The sequence below is a fragment of the Mustelus asterias genome, chromosome 1 (genome assembly GCF_964213995.1).
Source record: "Mustelus asterias chromosome 1, sMusAst1.hap1.1, whole genome shotgun sequence".
NCBI classification, from domain to species: Eukaryota; Metazoa; Chordata; class Chondrichthyes; order Carcharhiniformes; family Triakidae; genus Mustelus; species Mustelus asterias.
The window spans coordinates 132,109,614-132,131,213 of NC_135801.1; the positions used below are offsets into that span (position 1 = coordinate 132,109,614).

The 21,600-nt window shown below is 42.3% G+C and overlaps 1 protein-coding gene across 1 annotated transcript in view; it reads right to left on the reverse strand.

Annotated features, from left to right (window-relative positions):
• The window catches only part of mtrex (Mtr4 exosome RNA helicase), a 77,758-nt gene that overhangs the window by 42,083 nt on the left and 14,075 nt on the right, over positions 1-21,600 (reverse strand). The window contains exons 5-8 of the mRNA XM_078239818.1: positions 15,131-15,256; positions 13,753-13,903; positions 2,476-2,648; positions 1,834-1,902 (exon numbers count right to left, since the gene is read on the reverse strand). Of these exons, the coding sequence (XP_078095944.1) occupies positions 1,834-1,902; positions 2,476-2,648; positions 13,753-13,903; positions 15,131-15,256 (519 nt within the window). The remainder of the gene's footprint in view (positions 1-1,833; positions 1,903-2,475; positions 2,649-13,752; positions 13,904-15,130; positions 15,257-21,600) is intronic.

Below are 21,600 nucleotides of genomic sequence, written 5' to 3' on the forward strand. Positions count from 1 at the left end.
GTACAGGTCACAAAGTCCCAGTATTGATACTGGAGAGAAAACCACCGGCAACTAACTACCCAGGTCTTTTCACCAGGCAATTAATCAGTTAAGACAAAAATAATTAGCTATTGTTCTTTGGTCACAAAGTCGCAGTTATATAAACAGATACGTGAACGCACACACATCCTCCATAGTGCTTTGGTCTTCAGGAAAACCATGCAGGATGTGGAGGATGCTGGAAAAGTTGTAATTTACTGTCCGTCATCCTGTTGCCTTAAAGTTGTAGTCGTGAGCCTTCTTGAATTGTCAATCCTTGTGCAGATGGTACTCTCACAGAACAGTTACTTTAAAAAAAAAATCATGGAATGTGGGCATCACTGGCCAGGGCAGCATTTATTGCCCATCCCTACTTGTCATTGAGGTGGTGGTGGTGAACCACATTCTTGACCTGCTGCAGTCCATGTGGTGTAGGAACACCCACACTGCTGTTGGGAAGGAGTTCCAGGATTTTGACCCCGTGACAGTGAAGGAAGGGTAACATATTTCCAAGTCAGGATGGTGTGTGGCTTGGAGGGAAACTTCCAGGTGGACACATTCCCATGTATCTGTTGCCCCGATCCTTCTAGGTACGTACATGTGGAAGGCGCTGTCAAAGGAGACTTGGTGAGTTGCTGAGGTGCATCTTTTTAATGATACACACTACTGCCACTATGCAATGGTGGAGGAAGTGGATGTTTAAGGTGGTAGGTGGGGTGTAAATCAGTGGGCTGCTTTGTCTTGGATGGTGTTGAGCTTCTTGTTGGAGCTGCATTCACCCAGGCAAGTGGAGCATCATATTCCAGACTTGTGCCTTGAAGATGGTGGACAAGCTTTGGGAGTCAGGTGGTGGTTACTTGCTGCAGAATTCCAAGTCTCTGACTTGCTCTTGGAGCCACACTATTTATATGATTGGCCCAGTTTAGATTCAGGATAACGTTAACCCCAGAATGTTGATAGTGAGGGACTCAGCAATGGTAATTCCATCAAATGTCATGGGGAGATGGTCGGTTTCTCTCTTGTTGGAGATGGTCATTACCTGGCACTTATGTGGCGTGAATGTTACTTAACACTTCATAGACCAAACCCGAATGTTGACCAGGTTTTGTTGCATATGCACACAGGCTGCTTCAGTATCTGAGGAGTTGCAAAGGTGCTGAACATTGCAAAATCATCAGTGAACATCCACTTCAGATTCTAGGTTGGAAGGAAGGTCATTGATGGAACGGTAGAAGATGACCAAGCCGTAGGACATTACCCTGAAGATCTCCTGCACCAATGTCACAGGCATTAGATGATTGACCTCCAACAACCACTATCACCTCCCTTTCTGCTAGGTATCACTTCAACTAGTGGAGAGTTTCCCACCAATTCAGTTTTGCTCAGGCTTCTTGATGCTACACTTGGTCAAATGCTATTTGATGTCAAGGGCAGTCACTCTCACCTCCCTCTTGAGTTCAACATTTTATTCATGTTTGGACTGAGGATGTAACGAGGTCAGGAGCTGAATGCAGCAAGAACATGCTATCCAAACATTAGCCCAAAAATTACGTTATTCAAAACTTCTCAACCACATAACTGGCTAGATCAGTTTTTTAATGACCCATCTTATTAACTTTAAGAAGGTGATGGTGAGCTATTCAGTATTTCATATCATTGATAACCACAATCTTTTACCAATCAGATTGTTTTGTATCTTGCATCTCTGAAGCAATATAATGCTTAAACAAGTGTTCCAATAAACATTAGTTTTAGTGAGAATGTTATCCTCTGATAAAGATATAATTTTTATACGTTATTAATCCAACTGTTTACCTTAAGGTTAGATTTCTTATTGAAATTTACCACAACTCCCCAACCAAAGTCATCATCATCATTTTTCACCTGAAAGACAAAAGATTATTAAAGATGACCTAAAATTAGTTTTTTCTAAGTATTTCATATTATGTAGCCAAATAATGAGGTATGTCACTGATAATCCAGAAAACATAAAAAAGCAGAATTACTGTCAAATTTCCCACTTCAGAAAAGCTTTCTCAAAATTATGATTGAATCCACGGTTACAATAATGGAAACAGATTTTTGAATTGCTGTGAAGTCCGCAATGTCACACCAAGCAAGTGCTCTTGCTTCAAACCTTTGATGAAGAGGTTAAGACAAATAATTTGCTTCAGCCTGTTCAAATAGCTATGACTTCAAGGAACTGGATTCTCAACTTAGTGACTCAAGATTAAATTCCTGTTTCAATGACCATTACAGCAACATTGTTGGGCAGCTTGTTTAACCAAGTTGAAAAGGCTGCTTGGTTCTTAGCCTCCATGCATGGTTTGATGTGGGTTGTATCAATGTCCCCTGGTGCAATTCAAAGCAATATAAACAAAATCATAAATATACCTCATAAGCTTAGGAAACAAACAATGATGGCAGAGGAAACAAACAATGATGGCACAAGCATACCTTAACAAGTCTGCCTGGCTGAAGAAATGGTAGGCAGTATTTTGGTTTGTGTATATATTCCTCAATTTCTTTACCCAGTTTAGCCAGCTGCTGCCTTATTTTGTAATAAGTGACAACACTTTCTTCATTGGGAATTTCAATTTCATTATACTGCCCTTCCAATACCCTGAGCCCTGTAAAAGACATAAAATAATGAGTTATATACAAGATTAACTATATTTACATATTTTTGTTTGAGATCTCGCTCACAGGACCAGCACTTACCACCTCTCCCTAATTGCTCTCAAGAAAGTGATGGTGAGTTTCCTTCTTAAGCCGCTGTAAGTCCATGTGGTGTAGGAACACCCACAGTGGGGTTAGGAAGGGAATTCCAGGATGCTGGCCCATTGACAGTGAAGCAACATTGATATGGTTCCAAGTTAGGATACTGTGCGACTTGGAGGGGAATTTGCAGGTGGGATGGTGCTCCTATATGCCTGCCATCTTTGTTCTTCTGGGTGGCAGAGGTGAAATGTTGGAAGGTGCTGTTGAGGTCTTGAAAAGTTGTTGTAGACGGTACATACTAGAGCAAGTGAATGTTTAAGGAGCTGGATAGGTGACCATTGAGGCAGACAGTTTGGCTTTGATGGTGTTGAGCTTCTTGAGTGTTGTTGGACTTCTCTTATCCAGCCAAGCAAGGAGTATCTATTCACGCTCCAGGCTAGTGTTTTGTAGATGGTGGAAAAGCTTTGGGCAGTCAGTAGGTGAATAACATGCCACCAAATTTCCACCCTATGACTTGGTCTTGGTGCCACAGTGTTTCTATGTCTATTCCAGTTAATTTTGTAGACAAAGGTGAACACCCATCCCCCAACACTTCCTTCACACCCCCAGGATGTTGCTGACAATGATATGCCACAATGAAATGCCACTGAATGTCACAGGGTCATGATTGGATTTTCTCTTGTTGGAAATGGTCACTGTCTGGCACTTTGTCAATCGTGATGTGGAGATGCCGGCGTTGGACTGGGGTAAACACAGTAAGAAGTTTAACAACACCAGGTTAAAGTCCAACAGGTTTATTTGGTAGCAAAAGCCACACAAGCTTTCGGAGCTCCAAGCCCCTTCTTCAGGTGAGTGGGAATTTTGTTCATAAACAGGGCATATAAAGACACAGACTCAATTTACATGAATGATGGTTGGAATGCGAATACTTACAGCTAATCAAGTCTTTAAGATACAAAGAACGTGAGTGGAGAGAGCATCAAGACAGGCTAAAAAGATGTGTATTGTCTCCAGACAAGACAGCCAGTGAAACTCTGTGGGGGTTGTCTCCAACATGAATAATGGTTCGAATGCGACGTTGTCTACCTGATACGCTGCAGGAAAGGATGTCCCGAGGCATGGTACATTGGGGAAACTATACAGACGCTGCGACAACGGATGAATGAACACCGCTCAACAATCACCAGGCAAGACTGTTCTCTTCCTGTTGGGGAGCACTTCAGCGGTCACGGGCATTCGGGCTCTGATATTCGGGTAAGCGTTCTCCAAGGCGGCCTTCACAACACACGACAGCGCAGAGTCGCTGAGCAGAAACTGATAGCCAAGTTCCGCACACGCGAGGACGGCCTCAACCGGGATATTGGGTTCATGTCACACTATTTGTAACCCCCACAGCTTGCCTGGACCTGCAAATTTTTAATGGCTGTCTTGTCTGGAGACAATACACATCTCTTTAGCCTGTCTTGATGCTCTCTCCACTCACGTTCTTTGTATCTTGAAGACTTGATTAGCTGTAAGTATTCGCATTCCAACCATTATTCATGTAAATTGAGTCTGTGTCTTTATATGCCCTGTTTGTGAACAGAATTCCCACTCACCTGAAGAAGGGGCTTGGAGCTCCGAAAGCTTGTGTGGCTTTTGCTACCAAATAAACCTGTTGGACTTTAACCTGGTGTTGTTAAACTTCTTACTTTGTCAATCCTCAGCCAAATCTTGAATGACATACAAGTCTTGCTGCATGCAGTATGGACTGCTTCATAACCTGAAGGGTTGTGAATGGAACTGAACACTCTCCTTTCATAAGCATTCATTAATAATGAAGCAATTAACCGAATAGAAGTAATATAATGGATTCACGTGGGTGGGGTGCCATATGGTATTCCTTCCCAAAACAAAGAATGCAGTATGTTATACGGAGGTGGATCTTCTGTGGCATTGTTTACAATAAGTGAGAGGCTATGTTAACTAAAAAATGAGATCGGGATTTTAAAAAAACTGGAAATGTAGAATTGCAGCTATAGTGAACCAATGGAGGAGAGCATGGATTTAAGCAGAAAATGTTGCAAATACTCAGGAGGTCTGACAGCATCAGTGGAGAGAGAAACAGAGTAAATATTTCAGGTCGATGACCTTTCATCAGAGTAGTTCTCACTATCCATCATTTGTATAGTACATTTAATGTCATAAAACATTCTAAGGCACTTCACAGGAGCATTATTAAACAAAACTTGACACCGAACCACAGAGATGTTTGGGCAGAAAATCAAAAGCTGGGTCAAAGAGGTAAGTTTTAATGCATGTATTAAAAAAAGTAAGAGAGGTAGAGAACCAGCAAGGTTTAAGTTGGGAATCAAAAGCACAAAGCCGTGACAAATACTGGTTACCAATGGTGCAGCAATTAAAATTGGGAGTGCGCAAGAAGCCAGAAATAGAGGAAAGTAGATACCTAAATGTTGGGGGGCTGGAGGTGATTACAGAGATAGGGAGGGGTGAAGATATCAAGGAATTCAAAATCAAGATTAAGAATTTTAAAATCGAAGTCTTGTTTTGCTGTCACTGAACACTTGGGTGATGGGTGAGCTGAACTTGGTGTGAATTAGGTCATAGGCAGCAGATTTAATTCTCAAACAGGCACTGCACTATTACAAACAATACAGTTTCCTACAACACCTTTATGGCCAGAGCTAGATTGACAAAATAAATCCAAATTTCTGCAGGGACTGGAATAGAATTTCCCAGATTCATTGCACAAAGCAAAATCACAAGTGGCAGAGAGATGCTCACCTCAAATATGTGGCTAGGTTTGAACCAAAATGTTCAAATCAGAAAGATGAGGAAACACACTGACCTCATGCTCCAAACTAATTGCTGAAGCCAACTACAGAGAGTTGTGGCAATTAAACCAATCATAGCCACCTGCTACCCTGGGGGAATTTATTCAACACAAGTCTGCGTAAACTAAAATGTAGGAAGTTGCATTAGCAGACACCTAAAAGGCACGAACTGGAATTCTGGATGTGCAAAGTATTTGACAATAGGCAGTTTCTTCTCCTATACTCAAGTGTTCCTCCAAGCTTCTGCTAGGGTACAAAATTGCAGATTTTCTGCAACTGAATGGAAAGAATCCCATGAGGTGAGGGTGACTGCCCTTGACATTAGGGCAGCATTTGGCCATGTATGCCATCAAGGAACCCTAGCAAAACTGGAGTCAATGGGAATCGGGAAAAACGCTCTGCTGGTTGGAGTCATACCTGGCAAAAAGGAAGATGGTTGTGGTTGTAGGAGGGCTATCATATTTCCAAGTAATTAGTGCAAGAGTTCCTCAGAATAGTGTCCTCGGCCCAACCATCTTCAGCTGCTTCGTTAATGACCTTCGTTCCATCATAAGGCCAGAAATGGGGATGTTCGCTGATGACTGCACAATGTTCAGACCATCCACAACGCCTCAGATACTGAAGCAGTTCATATCCAAATGCTGCAAGACTTGGACAATATCCAGGCTTGGGCTGACAAGAGGCAAGTAACAATAGTGCCATACAAGCACCAGGCAATGACCATCTCCAACAAGAAAGGATCTAATTTGGTCTAGCGGCTGATGTCCACATCCCATAAATGAATTGTCAATCAGACAAAGACCCAATTATGCATACTCTCTGTTTCTTCCCATGCATTATCACCTTTATTTTTCCACAATAACCTTTGATGTGGTACCTTACAGGCTCCCCTTTATTTGGAGCATATGTTACCCCTTCAAAGAACTCTAATAAATTGGTTAAACACAATTTCCCTTTCATAAAACTGGGCTGATTCTTCCCAATTAACTTGAGGTTTTCTAAATGCCCAGATATAATCTCTTTAATGATCGATTCTAACACAAACTGGCCTACAGTTCCCTGTTTCCTGCCTTCTTCCCTAATAGAGGGGTTATATTTGTTACTTCCCAATCTGATGGAACATTTCCAGAATCTAGGGAATTGTGGAAAATTAACATCAATGCATCTATAACCTCATTAGCCACCTCTTTTAAGACACTAGAATGCAGTCCATCTGGACCTGGGGATTTGTCAGCCCGCAGCTCCATCAGTTTGCTCAGTGCCGCTTCCCTTGTGATTCTAATTCCCCCAAGTTCCCTTCTCCCATCCTCCTCTTGATTTACACTACCACTGGAATGCTTTTTGTATTCTCCATAGTAAATACAGAAGCAAAATATTTGTTAATTTCAGCCACCATTTCCTTAATATTTACTATTAACTCCCCATTCTCATTCTCCAGAGGATTAACACTCATTCTTCTCCTTTTTCAATATCTGTACAAACTCTTGCTCTCTGTATTTACATTTCTAGCTAGCTTCCTCTTGTCCTCCAATTTCTTTCTCCTGATTAACCTTTTAGTCATTCTCCACTGTTCTTTGTAGTCTGACCAATTATCTGACCCAGCCACTGACATTTGCGTAGTTATAAGTTTGATGTTTGCCTTACCTTCTTTAGTTGATCATGGATGGTTGATCCTCTCATTAGAATTTTTTTTTAAAGAGTAGGATCATATGCATTCTGACTATTCTGAAATATCTCCTTAAACATCCGCCATTGCTTCCCCATTGATCTATCCCCTAACCTAGTATCTTAGTTTGCTTCAAGTAGCTCAGCTTTCATATCAAATTAGTTATTGTTAGGGGCCTCTAAATCGCACCTAGCAATGATTTATTTCCCTGATAATTCATCATCTCCATCCAAAGCAATTCCACAACTTGATCCCCTGATCCAAGGTCATCTCTCCAATTATTACACCATTACTACACCAATGTCATCCTTGATTAACAGTGCCAACCCTTCACCTTGACCCTGCTACCTATTTTTCCTGAATGCCATATACTTCTCGATATTCAAGGTCCAATCTTCTTCATCCTGCAGCCACATCTCCATAATAGCTATCAGATTATATTTATTTACTTCAATGTGGGCAATCAATTTGCTTACTTTTTTCTCTCTGCCTGCCATTCTCTTGAACTCATTTCCCAGATTAGTATTTTCCTGTCTTACCTTGTCTCTACTCATTGATATACCACATCTGTTCACTTGTCTCCACTGTTTAGTTTGAAGCCCTCTCTACTTCCCTAGTCTGCATGAACACTGGTCCCAGCACAGTCCAGGTGCAGACCATCCCAACAATAGAGCCCCCCATTTTCCCCATTACTGGCACCAGTGCCTCACAAACTGGAACCCGCTTCTTCCCTACCAGTTTTTGAGCCACATATCCATCTCTCCAATTTTATGTACCCTATGCCAATTTGCACATAGCTCCAGATAGTAATCCAGAGGTAATAACCTTTGAGGTTCTGCTTCTTAATTTGGTGCCTAGCTCTTCATACTAACAATGCAGAACCTATTTCCTTGTCCTGCCTATGTTGTTGGTACCTGCATGGACCACGAGATTCTCTCCCATCCACTGCATTTTCTCCCCAGCCATGAGCAGAGGTCCCAAACTGCTGTCTGCAGCAACACAGCTATCTGGACTCTTGTTCTTTGCTGCAGAGAACAGTGTCAATCCTCTTTCACTATACTGTCCCCTGCTACCATTAAATTCCTGTTGCTCCCCCAACGTCAATGGCTTCCTGTACCACGGTCAGTTTGCTCATCCACCCTGCAGCTCCCACTCTCATCCAAACAAGCTGGGAGAACATCAAACCAATTGGACAATTGCAGAGGCTGACACTCCTGCTCTGTGGGTTCCCTTACCTCCCTCACTTGCAATCACACCCTCCTGTCCCTGACCACTTACAAAATCAGAAGATCCTATCCTAAGTGACTGCCTCCTGGTATAAAGCATTCAGGTAACTTGTCCCCTTTCTGATGTGGCACACATTCTGCAGCTCAGCCTCCAGCTTAATGACTCTGAGCTGAAGTTCCTCGAGCTGTAAACTCTTACTGCAGACGTGTTTGCCCTGTACATTCGTATCCAGGAGTCCCCACTAACATTTTCTACAACCATATAGTTGAGAAGGCCCTTCGGCCCATGGAATCTGCACTGACAAAACTAACTAAATTGATATTAAACCCACTTTCCAGCACTTGGTGCATCGGATTGAATGTTATGAATTATGTTCAGACTTGGCTTGCCCATTGAAGTCAGAGGGTAGTAGTGGAAGGGTGTTTTTCTGGCTGGAGGTATGTGACTAGCGGTATCACTGCAGGGATCTGTACTGGGACCTCAGCTGTTTGATATATATATATATATATATAAATTACTTGGCTGAAAACGTAGATGGGTGGGTTAGTTAGTAAGTTTGCAGACGATACAAAGATAGGTGGAGTTGTGGATAGTGTAGAAGGTGGTCAAAGGATACAGCAGGATACAGATCAGCTACACATATGGATGGAAAAGTGGCAGATGGGAGTTTAATCAAGGCAGGTGTAAGGTGCTGCACTTTGGGAGATCAAATACGAAGGGCAAGTATACGGTTAATGGCAAGACCTTGAACAGCATTGATGTCGAGGGATCTTGGGGTTCAAGTCTTGGGGCGGCACAGTAGCACAGTGGTTAGCACTGCTGCTTCACAGCTCCAGAGACCTGGGTTCGATTCTCGGCTTGGGTCACTGTCTGTGTGGAGTTTGCACATTCTCCTCGTGTCTGCGTGGGTTTCCTCCGAGTGCTCCGGTTTCCTCCCACAGTCCAAAGATGTGCGGGTTAGGTTGATTGGCCAAGCTAAAAATTGCCCCTTTGAGTCCTGAGATGCGTAGGTTAGAGGGATTAGCGGGTAAAATATGTAGGGATATGGGGGTAGGTCCTGGGTGGGATTGTCGTCGGTGCAGACTCGATGGGCCCAATGGCCTCTTTCTGCACTGTAGGGTTTCTATGATTTCTATGAAGTCTATAGCTCCCTGAAAGTGGCCACACAAGTAGACAGGGTGGTAAAGAAGGCATCTGGCATGCTTGCCTTTATTGATTGGGGCATTGAGTACAAGAGTCAGGATGTCACGTTGCAGCTTTATAAAACTTTGGTTAGGCCGCACTTAAGAGTATTGCGTTCAATTCTGGTCGCCACATTACAGGAAGGATATGGAGGCTTTGGCGAGGGTGCAGAAAAGGTTTACCAGGATGCTGCCTGGATTAGAGGGCATGAGCTATAAGGAGAGGCTGGATAAACTGGGGTTGTTTTCTATGGAGTGGTGGAGGCTGACGGGAGACCTGATATAAGTCTATAAAACTGAAAAACGTAGATAGGGTTGACAGTCAGAATCTCTCCCCCAGAATTGAAATGTCCAATTCATGCACTTAAGGTGAGAGGGGGAAAGTTCAAAGGAGATGTGAGGGGCAAGTTCTTTACACAGAGTGTCTGGAATGCGCTGCCAAGCATGGTGGTGCAGGCAGATACAATAGAGGCATTTAAGGGGCTTTTAGATAAGCACATGAATGTGCAAGGAATAGAAGGATATAGACCAAGGGCAGGCAGAAGGGATTAGTTTAATTTGGCATCATGTTCATGTCGGGAGGCGATGGCCTCGTGGTATTATCACTAGACTGTTAATCTAGAAACTCAGCTAATGTTCTGGGGACCTGGCTTCGAATTTGAATTCAATAGAAAAAAGTTCTGGAATTAAGAATCTACTGATGACCATGAAATCATTGTGGATTGTCTGAAAAATTCATCTGGTTCACTAATGTCCTTTCGGGAAGGAAATCTGCTTCCTTACCTGGTCTGGCCTATATGTGACCCCAGAGCCACAGCAATGTGGTTAACTCTCAACAATTAGGGATGGGCAATAAATGCTGGCCAGCCAGCGATGCCCATGTCCCACGAATGAATAAAGGAAAAAAAACATTGTGGGCTGAGGAGCCTGTTCCTGTGCTGTTCCATGACATTTCAAGTGCTCGTCCACATGCCTTTTAGAGCATTTTGTTTTTACATCAATTACAATCTCATTTAAAGGATACATGTCATTACCTTTAGTGGTTTGGTTTAAATCCTACTTAAACGGATGCACGATATCAATATTTTGATACTAATATGAACTGAGCTGGTGCAAAGTCCAGCCACATCTTACTGGGTGTGAATTCACACAATGCTAGTCATAATCTGGCACTAATTTGCCGTTTCAAGAATCACAAGGACAGTAAGTGCGGGAAAATGAAAACGGCAAACCGACAGATTTAAGCCATGTTTCTTTGAGTTTGGGCACATGGTACCATTTGTGACAGGGGTGAGCATCTCATCGGTGTTATAGGATCTGCAGTAAGAAATTGCTCAGTAAATGACATTCATTGCTAAGTTCCTTCTGAAATCATTGGAAAAAGCTTCAAAAATGGAAAAAAAATTTGTTGCCACAGAACATATGTAACCTGATCTATCATGGAATTTAACTTAATTTATCGAGGGAAGGTTTGCAGAAATGAAGGTTGACAGTTTGTGGCCAAAGGAAGGGACCACAATTCTATGCCTAATGGCAAGTGTAAGCTTAAAAGGCTCAAGTCTGCAATACTGTTTGATCGATGGATATCTGCTGCATCAGAAGTGGAAACTGCACAGAGTGTACTTTTATTGTTGCTCCCAACAGCTCTCCTTAATGAAAAACTGATACATATTCCAACAGTTCATTGTTCCTGGGAGGAGTGCGAAAGATGCAGAAATCTTATTGTTTCATCTGGTTTCCTGATATTTTATGGGCAATGGTGGCAATTAACAAGAGAGAATTCCACATTTCCCCTTAATAGACCAGAACACACTACATGTTACACTTTAGTCCTTTAACCTTCTGGACATACGGTTTTGTTGGTTCAGGCAACAGAATTAAGCTTATTTTATGGAGAACCATCCGGCTATGTCATAAAGCTGACAACATTTCTTAAAAAGTGGCCTAGCTAAATTTATTCTATGGAGCCCATTACGTCGAGTCAAATTTCACTGAATGGAGTCCCACACTTTGCAACATGTGGTGCAGCTGTAAACTTATGAATATCTCAACAATTTCATATTGCATGACTGAAAACTTTCAAGATTTTTAAATAAAGGTAAATCAGACAAAATGCTCACATTTCCAGTCTGGACACTCTCGTCCAAAGAGACTTATTATTACAAAATAATTATTTGACAGTTTCTAATATTAATCCAGTTCGGATTAAATTTTCAACTTGAAGTGTTATCTTAGAAATCATAGAAATCCTACAGTACAGAAAGAGGCCATTCGGCCCATCGAGTCTGCACCGACCACAATCCCACCCAGGCCCTACCCCCATATCCCTACAATATTTTACCCGCTAATCCCTCTAATCTACGCATCCCAGGACACTAAGGAGCAATTTTAGCATGGCCAATCAACCTAACCCGCACATCTTTGGACTGTGGGAGGAAACCGGAGCACCCGGAGGAAACCCACACAGACACGAGGAGAATGTGCAAACTCCACACAGACAGTGACCCAAGCCGGGAATCAGACCCAGGTCCCTGGAGCTGTGAAGCAGCAGTGCTAACCACTGTGCCGCCCTATGAAACTTGGATTCATTGCCACAGCTGATGTCTGACTCGCAGTGCATTCTCCAGCATATTTATGTAATATGGGTAAGTTTTATCGATTTCCAATTGCTAAACATCTCCAAAGCGGTGTGATCATTGTACAAATAAAACAATGAGATGTGACATTCAAACATCCAGTTGTTCAGTTACACACCTTATGGGAAGTTTGGGGGGGAAAATCTTTTCTGAAACAGGTGCGAATTTGCCAAAAGTAAATGAATGGGAGACAGTTGGCCGACAGGGCAAAACACAATAGGTAAGGAAGGATAGATAGGGAATTGTGTCTCAAACTAGTCCAATAGGTGCACACATTTAAGTATCAGTGATGTGAACAAAAAGAGTGACAAAAAGGAGGGTGAGCATAAGCAACTACAGAAATCAAAGGAGTGAACATATCATAGAATCCCTACAGTGCAGGAGGCGGCCATTCAGCCCATCGAGCGTGCACTGACAACAATCCCGCCCATGCCCCATCCCGTAGCTCCACATATTTTCCCGACTAATCCCCGTGACACTAAGGGACAATTTAGAATTGCCAATTCACCTAACCCGCACATTTTTGGAGAGTGGGAGGAAACCGGAGCACCTGGAGGAAACCCATGCAGACACGGAGAGAACATATCAACTCCACAGACAGTTACTTGAGGCTGGAATTGAACCCGGGTCCCTGGAGCTGTGAGGCAGCAATGCTAACCACTGTGCCACCCATTGATGAAACACTATTGGTGCAAAGAATAAGCAAATGGCAATTGTAAAGGGTTCGGGATACAGATGTGCAGAGGATCAATAGCTTATTTTGCATACATGGTCCAGAATACTGAATTGTATGTTGATTCCAGATGTTCAGAATGTAGGAACAAATATAACTGGTATGGGAATGACAGGGTAAGCAGCCAGAGGTCATGGATCCTGTAGACAGGATTAAGGACTGGGACCAGCCTCAATTCAGCAACTGTACCTCAAATCTTATGGTACCTCAGGTTTTTTCACCCAACTGGAATTATTGGCTTTAGTTGTAATGATTACATGACCTGGCAAAATCTATTGCAACCAAACTCCACTGTCACTGATAATACATGATGTGGAGATGCCGGCGTTGGACTGGGGTAAACACAGTAAGAAGTTTAACAACACCAGGTTAAAGTCCAACAGGTTTATTTGGTAGCAAAAACCACAAGCTTTCGGAGCCTTAACCTTCTTCAGGTTAAGGCTCCGAAAGCTGAAGAAGGAGCATAAGGCTCCGAAAGCTTGTGGCTTTTGCTACCAAATAAACCTGTTGGACTTTAACCTGGTGTTGTTAAACTTCTTACTGATAATACATACATTAGATCTTGGTTATACTGATTTCACCATTCATGAGATGAAATTTGTGATGACTGCATCAAGTTCTGTGAATGAAAATACTCTACCTGTAATGGATACATTCCAATTCACAACATTATAAAAATTTTAAGCTCTAGACCAAGTTATTAAACTGTGAAATTGGGGAAAATAATGTTACTCACTTTCCACCACTCCTGGGATTGCCTTGTAATTCTGGAACTGGTAGAAGGATTTTTCCAACATATATTCAGGATTGATCTCTTCAACACGAAGAAGGTTCAAAACCATGTTATAGGTCAGATGAAATGCACTGTTAAGGGCATCTGCTGAACCCTGAAAAACGAAGAACCAAATTGTTAAAATACGAACTCCCTCCTTGAGAGCAACGGTAACTTCCTATTATCGCCCTCCACCCATATCTCCCTGCAAACTGTAACCCTATCTCCTCCTGTATTGACTACTGGAAAAGAACTGTTCCCCAGCTCACCTCCAACTCCACTTTTAACATCCTAATTGTCTAACTTTTGTCCTTCTGGTAGCTGCAACAGTTGTGTCCTAGTTGCCAATGAAACCATTGCTCTCTCTCACTGTTGTCATTGGCCGTGACATTGCCCTCATCAATGCTTTCTTAAGCTTAAGGGCCAAGAATTTCTATGGTCTGGTGGGAATGTTGGATTAAAGATACATCAAAGTTGTGTATGACTTTGTTCAGCTGTTGCTTGATTTGCCTGTGAGGCAACTCTTCCAATTTTAGCACAATTCCCTAGATGTTCGTGAGAAGGACTTTTGCAGGGTCACACTAATCAGCTGCCAATGCCCAAACATCTGGAATTCCATCCTGAAATCTTTGCGTCTCTCTACTTCTCTTTCCTCCTTTAGCACGTTCCATAAACCATCTCTCTTCATCTGCCCAAATATCATCTTAACGGGCTCAGTGTCATATTGTGCTTCATGTCTTTGTAAATTGCTTTTAACTCCTGTCACCTCAAGTTTATTCTCCAAATTCTTCTGTCTTCCTTCAAAACCATCCTTTCTCTTTGGCCGTGGCCTCCACTCTAACTTGACTATTTTATCCCCTTTCCCTCCTGCTGGGTGTCCACTATTTTCCTACATGTGAACAGCTTCGAGACATATTATTGTGTATCATCTGATCTCACAAGATCACTGCAGTCAATAGCAACGTCTGAAAAGTACAATTACGCTATTTCTCATAAATTTTATTTAAAAAAATACTGATCATTCGCACTGTGATTGAAGACTGGAGTTTATAAGAAGTTAACCCGCTGTGTCACAGTTGCCATCATACATGTCTCAAGTTATAACATCAGTGTCATGTGGAGGTTTACTTTTCTTAAATGTGCTTTATCTATGTATTAATCAACATCACAATGTGGGGAAGAATTTTAAAAACGTATTGCTAAACTAGTACAGAAAAAGAGAGCTTAATTCTTTCATTTTGATAATGATTAACCTTTCAATGAAGAATCATACCACGTTTAATCTGATCTAAATAGCAATGCAAGTTAATTCAGGGGGGAAAAGTTACACCAGATCTATTACCTTCAGAAGTTGTTTTCCAATAGTTGGACTCATCTTTTCATCCACCATAAGAATAACAATTCCTCTTTCATCCATGCCACGCCTACCAGCTCGACCAGACATCTGAATATATTCCCCTGAAGAGATCTATTAGGAAAAAGAAAATAAACTCCGTTAACATTTCAGACAATGCTTTTGAAAGTATGCCACTGCTGCAATATAGATTATTTGAACAACATTAATTTGACCAAGTAGAAATGGATTAATAAACAAACGAACTTGAATCAAACATAGCTGATGTAACCACCAAGTCATCAGAATAATTTAGCAGTTGAATACTGACTTATACATGTAACATTTGCAACTTAGCCACTGGAAGAAAACTGGAGAATGAACTGTATTGCTCTTTAATGAATAAATCAAATTGCCAATGACAGGTACGGTAATTTTGTCTCATTAGCTTTTAATGCAGCAATTCTATGCATCAATTTACAATAACATTTTTAGAGTGAGGTGAAGAAAATGGAAGAGATCAATGTGCTGTAAATACAGCAGCAGTCAGTCACTAACTGCAGGCAGATGAAATCACAGAATATGATTTCCCGAAACAATGGTTAAAAAAACATCTTGGAGTTTTGCACAATAAAAACAAGTTTAGCTGCGTTCATACCAGCTGCTCAATGTGCTCAGCCAGAAAATGGCTTTCAAATTCAGCTTCTGTGTCTTGGTATTCAGGCCTATCCAAATTTTCCACGAAGATCAGTAGATTTTGACTTATTGTCACATGTATTGGTATACAGTGAAATATACTGTATGTTGTCTCTTGCACACTATATAGACAAAGCATACCGTACATAGAGAAGGAAAGGAGGGTGCAGAATCTAGTGTTATAGTCATAGATAGGGTGTTGAGAAAGGTCAATTTAATACGAAAAGATAGAATTAGAGGGTATGCTGGGCACAGCTTACAAGAAGTCGCCTCGTTCCGGTGCCATCTTGGAATCAGAACCGGTTTGGGTCACAGGCCATCTTAGTGCATGCGAATTAACTAAACAGCCAAGAAGCAAAGGAAGCAGAAAATCAACAGGACACCTCTTCATGCACTTCTATCAGTTTGTAGCATGTATGGAGGTCACACTAGAAATAGGAGTAGGTCACCAGGCCCTTCAAGCCTGCCCCGCCATTCAATATCGTAGCTGATCTATGCAGGGCTCAAGTTCGTTTATGTGTCATTTTCCCATATCCCTGTATTCCTTGATCTATTAAACATTTATCTGTTTCCACTTTAAATATTTCTAATGATCCAGCCTCCACCACCCTTTGGAGCAGAGAATTCCAGAGATTCACCACCCTCTGTGAGAAGAAATTGCTGAGCACTCAGTTTTAAATGACTAGCCCTTTATATTGTAGCAATATTCCCCTGATCGAGACTTCCACTCGTGAAAATATCTCACCATCCATCTTGTCAAGCCCCATCAGGATCTTATATGTTTGAATAAGGTCGTCCCTCACTCTTCTAAACTCCAAGGAATACAGACTCAGACTATTTTGTCTCTAATGATAGGACAACCTTCCCATTCCAGGAATTAGCCCATTGAATCTCCTTTGGACTGCCTCCAATGTTACTAGATCCTTTTTAAGAGAAGGGGACCAAAAATGCATGCAGTATTCCATGCGAGGCTTCATCAATATCCTCCCTGTTTTTAAACTTCAACCCCTTTGCAATAAAGGCCAAAATGCTGTTTGCCTTTTTAACCACTTGTTAGACCTGCCGGCTAGCTTGTTGCGAATCATGCACTAGAACACCCAGATCTCTTTGTACTTCACTCATCTGCAGTCTCTCTCCATCCAGGTAATAATCTGCCTTTTCATTTCTCCTAATGAAGTGCATCTCACACTTGGGCACATTTTTAAAAATTCAATCATGGGACATGGGCGTCGCTGGCTGACCAGCATTTATTGCCCATCCCTAGTTGCCCTTAAGGTGGCGGTGAGCCGCCTTCTTGAATCGCTGCAGTCCATGTGCTGTGGGTAGACCCACAATGCCGTTCGGGAGGGAATCCCAGGATTTTGACCCAGTGACTGCGAAGGAACGACAAAATATTTCCAAGTCGGGATGGTGAGTGGCTTGGAGGGGAACTTGTAGGTGGTGTTCCCATGTATTTGCTGCCCATGTCCTTCTAGATGGAAGTGGTCATGGATTTGGAAGGTGCTGTCTAAGGATCTTTGGTGAATTTGTGCAGTGCATTGTGTAGATATTACATACTGCCTGTGTACTGAGCGTCTGTGGTGGAGGGATTGATTGTTTGTAGATGTGGTGCCAATCAAGTGGGCGGTTTTGTCCTGGATGGTGTCAAGCTTCTTGAGTGTTGTTGGAGCTGCACCCACCCAGGCAAGTGGAGAGTATTCCATCACATTCCTGACTTGTGCCTTATAGATGGTGGATTTTATTCCTAGCCTCTGACCTGCTCTTGTAGCCACAGTGTTTATGTGGTGAGTCCAGTTGAGTTTCCGGTCAATGGTAACCTAAGGGTGTTGACAGTGGGGGATTCAGTGATGGTAACACCATTGAATGTCAAGGAGCAGTGGTTAAAGTGTCTCTTATTGGTGATGGTCATTGTGTGGCATGAATGTTACTTGCCACTTGTCAGCCTAGGTCTGGATATTGAACTCCGTTTGCCAGGTTTTCACCCAATTATCCAATCTATCTATATGGCATTGCAGAATCACAATATCCTCATCGCAACCTGTCCTTCCACCTATCTTCCTATCATTGGCAAATCTGGAAATCTTGCATTCTGTTCCTTCCTCCAGGTCATTAATGTAAATAGTGAACAACTGCAAGCCAAGAACTGACCTCTGTGGAACACCACTCGTTACATCTTTCCACTCTGAAAAGACCCATTTGTTCCAATTCTGCTTTCTACGCGACAGCCAGTTTTCAATTTATGCTAACACACTTCCTCTAATTCCATGGGCTTTTACTTTATGCACCAGTCTCTTATGTGGCATCTTATCAAATGCCTCTTGAAAACCTAAATACATGACATCTACAGGTTCTCCTCTATCTATTCTCTATGTTACATCCTCAAAGAATTCGAATAAATTTGTCAAACATGATTTACCTTTCATAAAACCATGTTAAACTAGCTTTGATTGCATTCAGTTTTCTTGAACGATTAGCTCTTTCCTCTTTGATCATTGACTCCAGCATTTTGCCAAAAATAGAAGTTAAACTAACTGGCCTATATTTCCCAACCTTCTACCTTTCTCCCTTCTTGAACAAGGGAGTTATATTGACTGCTTTCCAATCTTCTGGGACCTTCCCGGAATTTAGTGAGTTATGAGAAATTTCAAACAATGGGTCCACTATTTCTACAGCCACTTTCATTAAAACTCTAGCATGCCCCATGGTCCCCCATGGTCGGCTTATGATGAAAGTAAGGAGGTGTGGGATAGAGGGAAAGTTGGCCGATTGGATAGGTAACTGGCTGTCTGATCGAAGACAGAGGGTGGTGGTGGATGGAAAATTTTCGGACTGGAGGCAGGTTGCTAGCGGAGTGCCGCAGGGATCGGTGCTTGGTCCTCTGCTCTTTGTGATTTTTATTAATGACTTAGAGGAGGGGGCTGAAGGGTGGATCAGTAAATTTGCTGATGACACCAAGATTGGTGGAGTAGTGGATGAGGTGGAGGGCTGTTGTAGGCTGCAAAGAGACATAGATAGGATGCAAAGCTGGGCTGAAAAATGGCAAATGGAGTTTAACCCTGATAAATGTGAGGTGATTCATTTTGGTAGGACTAATTTAAATGTGGATTACAGGGTCAAAGGTAGGGTTCTGAAGACTGTGGAGGAACAGAGAGATTTTGGGGTCCATATCCACAGATCTCTAAAGGTTGCCACTCAAGTGGATAGAGCTGTGAAGAAGGCATATAGTGTGTTAGCTTTTATTAACAGGGGGTTGGAGTTTAAGAGCCGTGGGGTTATGCTGCAACTGTACAGGACCTTGGTGAGACCGCATTTGGAATATTGCGTGCAGTTCTGGTCACCTCACTATAAGAAGGATGTGGAAGCGCTGGAAAGAGTGCAGAGGAGATTTACCAGGATGCTGCCTGGTTTGGAGTGTCGGTCTTATGAGGAAAGGTTGAGGGAGCTGGGGCTGTTCTCTCTGGAGCGGAGGAGATTGAGGGGAGACTTAATAGAGGTTTATAAAATGATGAAGGGGATAGATCGAGTGAACGTTCAAAGACTATTTCCTCGGGTGGATGGAGCTATTACGAGAGGGCATAACTAGAGGGTTCATGGTGGGAGATATAGGAAGGATATCAGAGGTAGGTTCTTCACGCAGAGAGTGGTTGGGGTGTGGAATGGACTGCCTGCAGTGATAGTGGAGTCAGACACTTTAGGAACATTTAAGCGGTTATTGGATAGGCACATGGAGCACACCAGGATGGTAGGGAGTGGGATAGCTTGATCTTGGTTTCAGATGAAGGTCGGCACAACATCGTGGGCCGAAGGGCCTGTTCTGTGCTGTACTGTTCTATGTTCTATGCAGTTCATTGGGTTCTGATGACTTGTCTGCCTTTAACCACTTGAGTTTCTCTAATACTCTATCCCTTGTGATTGGAATTTGTTTTTAAGTTCTACCATGTCATTTGAAATCAACCTGATATCTGAGGGATATTTGCAATTTCATCCATGGTGAAGACTGATGCAAAAAGATTATTTTGCTTAAATGCCATTTCTTTGTTTGCCGTCATCAATTCAGCCTCGTTCAGTAGAGGTCCCACATTTACCTTAGCCTCCTGCTTCCCATGTACATGAAAAACACAGAAATTCTTACTGCTTGTTTTTATGCTGCATGTAAGTTTTCTCTCAAAAATTCACTTTCTCCCTTCTTCATGAGATTTATAGAATTTTGCTGCTGGATTCTAAAATCTTCCCAGTCCTCTGGTCTACCACTATCCCATGCCACAATGTATATCCTGCTTTTCAATTTAACATTATCCTTGATCTCCTTTGTTAATCATGGATTTTCAATCATGGATTTTATCTCTTTCTCATGGAATTCCTCTTTTTGATTGGAATAAACTCCTGCTGAGCATTTTGAACAGCTGTTTGAGTATCTGCCTCTGTATCTTAGCCTGTTTACCCAGTTTACCTTAGACAACTCCTCCCTCATACCATTATAAATACTCTTGTTTAAGTTGAAGACACTGGGTATGGACCTATAACATTCACCCTCAAAATGTATCTGGAATTCTATCATACTATGGTCACTACCCGCTAGGGGATAGATAAGATCCCTTATTACTTGTTCTTCATTATAGAAAACCAAATCACATCACCTTCCAGTTTCTTTATACATGACTCAGCATTGCCCCGAAATCTTGCTCGATTCACAACGCTACCCCACCTCCTTTCTCTTTTGGCTTCATCTTTTGGAACATTGTATGGCCTGGAATGTTGAGCACCCAGTCCTGGTCATCCTACAGCCACATTTCTGTAATAGTTGATACATCATACTCATATGTTGCAATCTGTGCAATCAATTTATCCATCTAGTTGCAAATGCTTCATGAAAAACACTTAGCTTTGATTTTTTACACTTGTTTACAACACTGGATTTGCACTGTGTTGCATATTTTTGTTTATGGGTCCCTGCCCCGAATGTCACAGTGAAGTTCTCCCTCACTACCCTGCGCCACTGCTCCCTCACACACCCCTGATATTTTTAAACCCTCTATTCTTTGAACCCTCCCCCTCCTAGTTAGGGCCCTTGTACAAGCCCTTGGTGTAATATAATGTTCATATGATCTGTCCCTACCTGTATTTTACTGTTGACACGCAGTCTGATCACTAACCTGCTCACCTACCTTTAACTTTCACTTCCTAATTTTCCGAGCAACTGAACCCTGACCCCCCACTCTTTATTTTAAAGCCCTCTCTACTTTCCTAGGTATACGGTCCGCAAGAATACAGGTCTCGGCATGGTTCAGATGTAGGTTATCCCAACAGTCCAAACCCCACTTTCCCCTGTACTTTCTCCAACGTCCCCCAAACTGATACCCACCTCTCCCACACCAGTTTTTGAGTCACGTATTAATCTCTTTAATTGTTCCCTTTGCCAATTTGTACGTGGCTCAGGTAATAATCCAGAGATCATAACCTTGCAGGTTCTGTTTAATTTACTGCCGGATTTCTCAAACTGCCGACACAGAACCTCTTTCCTCATTCTACCTATGCCATTGGTGCCGACATGGATCACAACCACTGGAGCCTCCCGCTCCCATCACAAGTTCCTCTCCAGCCCAGAACAGATATCCTGAACCCTGGCAACCTGGCAGGCAACACAGCCTTCAAGGCTCTTGATCCTGGCTACAGAGAACAGTGTCCATTCCCCCAACAAAACTAACCCAACTTCGACTACACTTGTCTTTTCTTCCTCCATTTGAATGACTCCCTGAACCACGGTGTCGTGGTCAGTTTGCACA